Source organism: Mytilus edulis, chromosome 2, assembly GCF_963676685.1.
Source record: "Mytilus edulis chromosome 2, xbMytEdul2.2, whole genome shotgun sequence".
Lineage (NCBI taxonomy): Eukaryota > Metazoa > Mollusca > Bivalvia > Mytilida > Mytilidae > Mytilus > Mytilus edulis.
The window spans coordinates 52,717,871-52,728,949 of record NC_092345.1 but is presented as its reverse complement, the minus strand read 5'-3'; the positions used below and the strand labels follow the sequence as shown (position 1 = coordinate 52,728,949).

General features: G+C 31.0%; 1 protein-coding gene across 1 annotated transcript; it reads right to left on the bottom strand.

Annotated features, from left to right (window-relative positions):
- Positions 1 to 5,126: 5,126 nt before the first annotated feature.
- On the bottom strand, positions 5,127 to 10,848 carry LOC139510597 (uncharacterized). The gene is made up of 3 exons (XM_071297154.1): positions 10,788 to 10,848; positions 9,461 to 9,760; positions 5,127 to 6,139 (listed from the first exon to the last, which is right to left on the bottom strand). The coding sequence occupies exons 2-3, from the start codon at positions 9,737 to 9,739 to the stop codon at positions 5,453 to 5,455; spliced, it is 966 nt and encodes a 321-aa protein (XP_071153255.1). The 5' UTR covers positions 9,740 to 9,760; positions 10,788 to 10,848; the 3' UTR covers positions 5,127 to 5,452.
- Between the last annotated feature and the right edge of the window lie 231 nt (positions 10,849 to 11,079).

Here is an 11,079-nt window from a genome sequence, read left to right as displayed (position 1 = left end):
GTCACTCATATGATCATTTTAAAATAGCAAACTGTAAGGATATTAATGAGAACAAGGTCCAAGTATATATCGTTTATCATGGTGTACAGTGATGAAACATTCATTGAGACAAGAGCTGTAGAGGCTTGGACAGGGTTTGGGTTTCATTTTATAAGGTATACACTGGCATTTTGTAGTTTACGGCAATGTCCAACCGAAAGGAACAAAAATATCAAATGTTGAATCCTTAAGTTGGATCGCTGCCTTCTCACATGCAAAATTGGCGTATCAACTAAATATTTAACATCTGTCAATCATAATACTTCTTCAGATTGACAATTTTGAATTTCGAATTGAAAAGTTAGATATCTGATTTTCGATTTCAAAAAGACATCAATTTTGCTATGTCCTATGAGTTTTTTGTTTTTTGCTGGTATATAATTTCAAAGCAAAGGGAAATTTAATTTTACGGAAACAGAATTTTTACAGTCACAGGGTGTTGTGTAAAGTATAAGATGATAGTTAAGACAGTATTTGATCATTCTTCATACACTTTTTTAAGTTCTAAACCAGATGCGCATTTCATAAGTGATGCTTGATGCTCCATCAATTTGAAAAAATCTAAACTTATGTGCTGATGAGATATTGCAGTATGAAGTAATATTTTAAAAATACCAAACTCCAAGGAAAGTTCGAACCAGAAAGTCCCTAACAAATAATTTAATTTTGGATGCAACGCGTCTTCTGATTGGCTGACGTTATTTTGTTATGAGCCCATAGACATAATTTAGTCATGTGACCGTGACGTCATCAACGTATTTTCATGGTTTTCTACGGTTTAAAATGGAATTTAGAATTAAATTATAAGAAATGACTGTAATATTTTTTCTGTCTTTTCGAAACAACATAAAAAATGTGGTGCACACTGTTAAATAACCCGCTACGCGCGTTATTCAGTGTGCAACAAATTTTTTATGTGATTTCTTCATAGACAGAAAAAATATTACAGTCCTTCCTTAAATAACAAAATCAAAAACTCAAACACATCAAACGAATGGAAAACAACTATCATATTCCTAACTTGGTACCGGCATTTCCTTATGTAGAAAATGGTAGAATAAACCTGGTTTAATAGTCATAATCTTATAGTTTAATTTCTTTGGTTTAAAGAGAAGATTTGTAAGATTTGAAACCAATTTCAGACATAAAGAATAACCTACAATTGATACTTTAAAGAAGGTTTAAATCAAACTAAATACAAACAGCCTTGACTGGGAAAATGCCAATTATTGCATTTTTTGGTATCTGATTTTAACACGCGTGCTCTACTCATTATGTAAGCCTTGATAACTTGAGAAATATTTTTACCGTTCAAAATGAATAATCTATCATGTCAACACCTATTGTTTTAATTAAATCACTTTGGATCTTAAAATGTATGCCAGGTCTTTTAACATTGTTCCAGTCACAGGGTGTTGTGTGATTTTTCTGATATGTAAAGTATAAGATGGGAGATAAAGACGGTATTTGATCATTCTCCATACACGAATCTAATATATGATCAGACCATTTAGAGCGGAACTTTAACACTTGGTAGATAAGTTATCTATTGTTTACTGGTAAAGACAATTTTGTTTAAATCAAATACGATACAACTCTTCCAGTTACAGAATTGTCTTGTGTAGACTTTTATTGACGAAACAGTCCGACCGTACTTAAAAGGTTACATAATGTATACATACAAGTTTCTCATTGATAGAATTAAAAGTGAAAAACCATGAGTCTAAGTTTACTTAAACCACAAGAGCCTCTTTGTTTTCACCATATGACCAATATGCATTTTGAGAAATACATTGTAACATAACAGATTAATTTTATAGACGGCATTCATTGAGATGTCCTATGACTGTTCATACTCCGTGACTTCATTGATGAATGTTTCTTAAAAAATATTTTGAATCAGTTATTATATTGCAAGGGTTCTAATGCTTTGTTTACACACCAGGTATATAAAATGTTAACACAGAGTGCTCATCATCAGTTCCAATAAGTGGAGGAAATAAAATGTGTTATTCACTTACAACAAAGGCATTACAATATAACAATATATGTCCGTATAAAGCCTTTGATTGGCTAAACAAAACACTATGTTGTCATTTTGACTTATTATATCAAGTTTATTGAGCTGCCATAATGTAAAGTTTGCATAATTAAATATAAACAATATTACACTGTCAAGTACAATGTATCTTTGTAAATCAAATTATAGTCTGCTTTCAAACGGTTTTGGTTGGAATTAACCTTCCCAATGCATGCAAAAGAAGAAGTTTTAGAAGACAAAATTGTATACATAAACTGAGTGCTTCTCAACAAATAGTTATCAAAAGTACCAGGATTATAATTTAGTACGCCAGACGCGCGTTTCGTCTACATAAGACTCATCAGTGACGCTCATGTCAAAATAGTTATAAAGCCAAACAATACAAAGTTGAAGAGCATAGAGGATCCAAATTCCAAAAAGTTGTGCCAAATACGGCTAAGGTAATCTATTCCTGGGACAAGAAAATCCTTAGTTTTTCGAAAAATTCAAAGTTTTGTATCAGGAAATTTATAAAAATGATCACATAATTGATATTCATGTCAACACCGAAGTGCTGACTACTGGGCTGGTGATACCCTCGGGGACGAAACGTCCACCAGCAGTGACATCGACCCAGTGGTTAAATAGTGATTAAAAAGTTACATGAAAATATCTGCTGTCCATATACTGATTGCCTACCATTAATAGTTTCCAAATGGCCATTAATTTTGTGATATTATAGTTCGTTTCTGTGTGTATTACATTTTAATGTTGTGTTTCTGTTGTGTCGTAGTTCTCCTCATATATTTAATGTGTTTCCCTCATTTTTAGTTTGTAACTCGGATTCGTTTTTTCTCAATCAATTTATGAATTTCGAACAGCGGTATACTACTGTTGCCTTTATTTATTCCACCCATACTTTTTTTAAATCTAAGTTGACACTAAATGATATATAGTGCATACACAAACAAATCATACTTGTTTAAAGCTGATGAAAAATTTAAGTAGGTATGAATCTTTTATAAGATTTTAAGATGATCTTTGTTGAAACTATATTTGGTCATGGTTTCTTTTCCAAAGAAATTATAAACTAACGAAACTTTTTAAAAATAGTAAAGATGTTAAGTTTTTTTTGTGCAACCTTCTCACCAACGTGTGGTATACTGGTAATTTATTATTTATAACCACTTCAATAATTACAACATATATGTTACGCATTAGTTTAAAGTCTAATGAACCATTTAGTAATTCCAACAAAATAATTTGGTACATCACCCTTAGTTTGTTTTTTTTTTGGGGGGGGGGGGGGGGGTAGTGTTGCTTATTCTTTAGTTTTCTATGTTGTGTCATGTGTACAATTGTTTGTCTGTTTGTCTTTTTCATTTTAAGCATTTTAAGAAATTTAGTAATACCAAGCCCTTTCCATTCAACCTTAGATATAAATATTAAAGTAGTCAAAGTTGTTATTTTTTTATTCTTGAGTTGGATCTTAAAAGTATGATGCAAAAAATTGAATATGTCGAAACAATTCAGGTTTGTGGATTAGCAAAAACAAAAATTAAAAAGTTAAAAATATTCAGGGCAACATTTTTGGAAGTATTTTTAAAATTAAATACCGTTCGGTGAAAACAGAAAAGAATTTGTAATTGATTCTGCTGAAGGGCCATATATGAGTTGTCAAAACTGACAATGCAGCGACAAAATTTAAAAAATAGACAAAAAGACCAACAGAAGTCTTCCAAACACAACATAGAAAAAAAAATACTGAGCAACACGAATCTCACCAATAACCAATCTAACAGTATGTTTACTAGAAAGTTAAGTCGATAATGGTCCCCTACTGTGGCACCCATCGTGTTGTAAGTGCACATTTGAAGATAAGTCTCACTCAACTCTCCAGAAACAAAGCATCTGTATTACGAATACACAAAACACAGGAGATTCAGGTGTATATTTTTGATTGTCGCATCGAAACCTTAACTATCCAGCTCATTTGCAGAAACTGTATTGAAAGTTTTCAATCAATATGTCTGATATGTATTGTAGTTTTTCAAGTGCCTATCTAAATTCTTTTGATTGATTACTAGTAGTTAAAGTTAATTAGACAAAATATGTAAAACACACATTGATGTTTCTATAGATTAATTAAAGACTAAATGATTCATAGATAACATTTAAAATAACAATTGTATATTGTAAATCGCAGTGCATATATGATATATGTACTAAGGCATATACATTCTCACATCATGTTAAATGTCTCTCATGTAGGTAATTTGAAGGTCCAAGATTTTACTGTCGTTAGATTGCCGATTGGGTAAAATGAATTCAAGTAACCAGAGGGAATAATTTGAAAATTATTATTTTCTCTCGCCTTTTTTTCAAGGCCCCGGGTGTCAACAAATCGTGATTTAGGAATGTCAGACACATAGGGCACAAAAACGTATTATGTAATTCATTAATTAAAAAAGAAACAGGGACAGTCTACACCATACTTTACTCGAAGTATTTCTGGCAACTTGTATGCTAATATGTCCCCTTTTCTGGTAATCTGACAGATCATATTCGACCGATCATCTGTCAAATCAATCAGTGATAATCATATCTTAATCAGCTGGCAAAACTAAATTTGCGCATTAACACTAGCTAGACAATGATCATGGAAATGTTCCAAAAATGTCAAGGATTTTGCTAGAGAGAATTGCAGAGCAAGGAGGACGGTAGGGTGGAAATGTTCTTATTATGTAATTGCGTCATGAATTGTTAATAATGCGGAGTTTATATTGTGATACTTCTCCCGTAAAGCCATAAATTCAAGTTTATTTTGTCCCCCCCCCCTTTATGACTGAGAATTAAAGCCATAAATGCAGACGATTGCATTTGCCAATAATATTAACTAAATCTAGGAGCTCCATGATTGTTGGTGTTTGAATTTGTGTCATTCGAATTTTCTAAATATTCATTAACCAGGAACACAGAGATGTTCCGAATAAGGAATACATACTAAATTAAGAATAAAGTGGATTGATAGAAGTTTTCAAACCTTGAATAATATAATTTCAAAATATGATAGTATTTATTCATTTATTATAAATACGTTTTTTACATATAACTATAAGCCCCTAACGTTTCAATCAAACCGTCGGCTCTTTTCACTAAAAAGTGATCACCAGTTATAAAAAAATATCCATGACTTTTAATGTGAAATGAATAGATGGCTTTCAAATGTCTGGATTTGAGCATTCCTAATACCTGTATTGGTATATCCAGAAAAGCGCTCCTGCTGAAAGAAATTTTGATAGCATCTTTATTTTCATTCTTTGCAATCTTTTGACTTTAATTTGGAATTTTGCAACGAGCATGATATCTTGAGAGTTGTTGTTACGATTCTGATTATATTTTACCAGTATTACCATTGCAAAAATTATCCTCGTCTACGAACCAGTGTCCCCATTTCTTTGCGTTTGAAATTTTAATACTAGTACCAATTAACCAGTTATTATTTACGATAATAGGTTGCGAATTATTGCGTTTTAATTCTGGTAAATTGTACCATTTCCCATCTGCAAATAATTCTAGTGATAAATATTTTGGTCTAATTCCTCTTAATCTTTTCCTGACTAGACCAGACAGATAAACCTGGTCATTCTGTTCTTCACTAATGGTTTTGTTTGATGGCATTGACGAAATATTGTTATCTAGAGAACTTAACCTGTCATCCAGCATTTTCCATAATTCTTTTGTTCTTATAGTTGGAAACATATAGATAAAACCACCTGCAACAAGGTTTGGTCGGCTGGAAACATGAGATACCAGTATGTCGTAGCCTTTTTCTTTGGACAACAGTGGTATTGGGTTATGGAACCATACTGCATCTACTTCAAACAACAGAAGCTCTAAATTGTCGAGTAACAGCTTCAAAACAATATGTGACCGGAAGTTGAGTAGTCTGATATAGCCAGCATGACTGTATTCCTGTTCACCTTTAAAAGACTTGCTCGACACAGCAACTACTTTCACATCTGACCAAAGATTCTGAATTTTATTTCTTGTTTCCATATCGGTTGTGAGAATCAATACCTACAATTTTAAGAATTTGTACATTTTATTTTCACAATAAATTTAACACTGAATTATACACAGATGAAATGTTGTTGTTCTAAACAACCAGTGATTTTATCATTGAAGGCTGTATTTTGTTGAATCAAAAAATCATGTAGTTTTTACTGAAACTATTGGATTAATTTACAATATTGATGTTTTATTAATATTTGTTTATATCTAGAATAGTAGCTATTATATTGATCTAAAAAGAAAAATTACAAAAATACTCCGTGGAAAATTCGAAACGGAAAGTCCCTAATCAAATGGCACAACCAAAAGTACAAACACATCAAACGAATCAGGGATAACAAATATTCCTGACTTGGTACAGGAATTTGACAGTAACTAAAACTTTGAAATATATCAAATATGTAACTTAATCAATTATCAGAGGTCGACTTAACATTATATTACAATATGTAGTGTCTCGTCAGTTTAAATGATCTTGCATTAAGATTTGGTCAAAGGAAACCAGTATAACCATTTTCGAACATGTAAACTGCAATGTATCCATTACAGTCAGGATTCTACTTCGTCAAAATTATCTCCCCATTATGCCAGTTCATTTTCATAATCGTAGAAATGGAAGCCATTGTAGGGATGACGCGCTGCCAATTTTGCTCTTGGAAACCGATAAATTTATCCATATTGCACCATTACGATGCCAGATGTATTTTAAAAGACAAATGTATCAACTAGTAAATGAGCATCAGTTAATGAACTTTTCTGGCTTGATTCAACTTAAAACTATTGTCTGATCGGTTGTCAGGTGGAATTTTCGAAAATTCATAAACATTTAAAAAAACCTCTAATTAAATATTTCGTTGAAGGGCAGACTAGATTTTTTTAGTGGTTGAAGACTATAAACCCTATTTATCACACACACATTTTGTTTTATTCGAAGATATGCATTTTCAACATCCAACTTGAAAGACTGTCGTCAAGTACTTTTAGTAAAAAAAAATAGTTATTCGAACACACCTACTCTGTTTTTGTGATTCAATTCAATTCAATTCAATATTTTTATTGTCAATTAAAGACGCCCATTACAAGCAGAATAATCAAGATAAATTTAAATGTACATTTGATTACAATGATTACAATGATTATGTTAAACAAAAGAAAATCATAAAAAAAAAAAAAAAAAAAAAAAAACCCAAAAACATCAATATGTGATATATATATAGTTTTATATATCTATACATTTTTTTTTTTTATTTTTTATATATTTATAATTATTATTATTATCAATGAGATTGACAAATACAGTTAGCCCTGAAGTTCATATTAAATAAGATCCAATCTAGCTGCGAATAACAGACAAACCTTTGGCAGTAGTGTACCCATAGTAAACATGGATATATAAAAGTAAAATAAAATATTAACAATATTAGCAATTCTAATTAAGTTTCTAGAATTTGTTTTCTTACAGTATTTAAATTATTAATCAAATTACATACTTGATTCAATATATAGTTATCTTCATTAGACATGAGCCATATAAATTGTGAATGAATGTCTAGATTCTTAAAATTTTTAAAAGTTTTAACTATATTTGATAAAATTGACTCTCTCTCATTTTCTAAAGATTTACATTTAAGTAAAAAGTGTGGTTCATCTTCCACTCCATTTTTACAAAGATTACAAATTCTATCTGTTGCCTGAAGACCTCTGTATCTACCTCTTTCTATTTCAAGATTGTGGTTACTAATTCTAAATTTTGTCATCTGAATTCTCAGATTTCTATTTCCCATAGACAAATAGGGTTCAAAACTTATATTATTTTTAAAAAGTCTATATGTTCTAAGTTTATTACCAAATGACATGCTTTTCCTGTCATCATTTAAAGATGAGTACCACAAATGATTATACTTTAGTTTTAACCTGTTCAAAATGAACTTTTTTAAATTGAATTTCATATTAAAAATTTTAAATAGATCAGTGTCTAAATATTTTGATAGTGAGCTCATAAAATTATACCAACTTTTCTTATTCTGGTTAGATAAGGCCTTGGATACAGAGAGAGCTTCAGACAACAGTTTGTCTTCTGTTTTTTCTAAACGTGATAGGTATAAAAACATATTGACTATAATTTCAATAAATAATGGGTATCTCCCAAGCTCGCCGATCACTGCCATATTTGAGCTTCTTTTTCCTACACCGAGGGAAAATTTACATATTTTAGTATGAATTAATTCAATTTGTAGTTCTTTGCATATTTTTTCAAAATAACAATCTCCTTTATCTGTTAACTTTTTAGAATCAAAAGCACCCCAAATTTCACTTCCATAAGTTAGTATTGGTTTCACTGTGTGGTCAAATACATGTAATAAAGTTTTAATTTTTGGTTTATGGTTTTTAAAGATTTTATAAATTTTGAAAAGAGCTTTAAGTCCCCTTTTATATAGATCATGTTTTGCATCTGTGAAACTTCCAGAGGCACTAAAATTTATCCCTAAATAGGTATACTGTCTGACTTTATCAATAGGACAGTTATTAAAATAAAAATTTGAGTGATTTAATCTCCCTGTACCGTTAAAAACCAAACTTTTAGTCTTTTTAAGGTTTACTTCCAACCCCCATTTTTTAGAATACTGGGATAACTTGTCAAGACACTTTTGTAAACCTTCTGCTGTTTCAGAGAGCAAAACTACATCATCAGCATATAATAAACAGTTTAATTTAATTGAGTCAAGTTGGACTGGGTCACAAGTATTATCAAATATCTCAGGAAGGTCATTTATAAACAATTTAAAGAGGTTGGGGCTTAAATTATCACCCTGGCGAACACCTATATTAGATGCAAAAGAGTCTGTCATTAGATAGGTATTTCACTTGACCCATATATTTCATCTTTTAGCACTGTTATGTTATAAAGTCAACCTGTAGCTTTGATATATAAAAATGATAGAATCTAAAGCGAGACGATATATGACATATTCTTGCTTTGTACGATATCAAGACAAAATATTCAACTCAAACATGCCCTAACATAAAAAGGTGCACTCGATTATCTCTTTTCGATACAATTGTTACCCTTTTTGGGAATTTTTGTTTGAGTCACATAATGGAAGGGCAGACACGAAAATTACTGAACTAATAGATTGATATATTTTCGATCCGTGTTAATTTTTTTTTTTTATCAAATCGGAGGTTATGCATTTTCTACATCCAACTTGAAATATACCTATGTGTCGACTTGATATCTAATTGTTCTGATTCTTTTGTTCTATTTCAACCGGGTTTCCGACTGATTATAAGAGCATAAAAAATATCAAACTGTGTACGTATACTTACTTGTGAATGAATACCCATGTGGTTTGTATTACAAAGCCAACTACATACAAATGGAAAGAAAGCTCCATTTACTAATGTCACCAAGAGGGGTTTGACATTCATACGCTTGGCAATCCCTACAACTTCATCCATTGTTTGGCTTCTTTGTTCCGTATATTCTTTTCTATAGGATAACTCTTTATTTCGGTTGATACTAAGATTAAATGCAAATATCAGTAACAATACGGACACGTGAAAGACAGAGAAATAAACCAAAACATTCGAAGAAATTTTCCGCATTTTTCTTTTTCATCGTATAGTCTGAAAAAAAAAAAAAACCCCCATATATCTCGTTGATTTATTAAAGTCAAATATATTTGCTTCTTTTAAGAAGCAATATATTTTCTTTTAAATTAGTTCCTTGAATTTATTTTGAAGATTGATGAAGAAAATAAATACAAATCAGACCTGTACCATGCATTGCATTGCATTAGTAGTTTCACATTTTGGATCGTAATCATACGCATATACACATTTTTTATTCATAACTTGCAAATGTCAGTTTAAAGATTGATCAATGAATGTTTACTTTAGTAACATCCAGTGCCAAATATTTCATGCATATTTGTAACGAGAAAAAATAACAATAAATACATTCAGGAGTTTGGAAAGTAAGTCAACCAGGGTGAACGGCGGAACTTTTTCACAAAACCAGCTTTACATTTTTTAAATTCTAAGGCTTTCTTACCTCAGGAATATATAATCTAAGCTGTGTTTGGCAAAACTTTTATGATATGTTGGTCCTCAATAAGCTTCAACTTATTACTTTATTTGGCCTTTGTAACTATTTTTGATTCGAACGTCACTGATGAGTCTTTTGTAGACAAAACGCGCGTCTGGCGCAAATACAAAATTTCAATCATGGTATGTATGATGAGTTTATTGGAATGTGCACGTGTCAGTGGGGAAAAAAACCCAAACATTTTGCAAATTACAAAAAGTAACATAAGGACCTCTAACACAGTTGTTTCAATGATTATATGAACGCTCAAGAGTGCACTCTCTAAAGCAAAAATCACCAGATTACCTCAGTCTTACCGGATGTGGCTGCGTATTAACACATACCGCATAACCTAAGGGTCCTCTCTTTTGGATAAATTTAATTGCCGAAGGGATTCAGCCCTTTGGTTTTGGTTCAATATGTATATCTTGGCGTAATAATACCGAATAAAGAGACTAACTAAGGTCTACGTCTTCTATATAAGATTCCTTTGAGATCAATTATTAAAGAATTCTTATTCGTTCCATCAATAAATGAAAAGTCTGGATGTATAAAATCAATACTTACAGTTTGTAAATGGCCGACAAAAAATAAGTGTGTAGCAAATAAAAAGATACAATATAAGTATTTTAAATGACTGCACACTTTGTTTTAAACACATTAATTTAATATTAAATGTATTCGAGTGTTAGAAGTCATAGTTGTATGGTGTACAATCATTTTGATGTCTACTTTTCGTAATGTGTAATATTGTGTTTCAATCAGCCAATTTGCAGCAAACGATTTAAAATTCAGTTAAGAACTAAGACCCAGTTTTGGGATATAATTCAAAATTAAGGCTTACAAGTTTATATCTTAC

Coding starts and splice junctions, on each gene's coding strand:
- LOC139510597 (XM_071297154.1), bottom strand. CDS start 9,739: ATGCGGAAAATTTCTTCGAATGTTTTGGTTTATTTCTCTGTCTTTCAC. Junction 6,140..9,460: donor ACATGGGTATTCATTCACAA/GTAAGTATACGT, acceptor TTAAAATTGTAG/GTATTGATTCTCACAACCGA.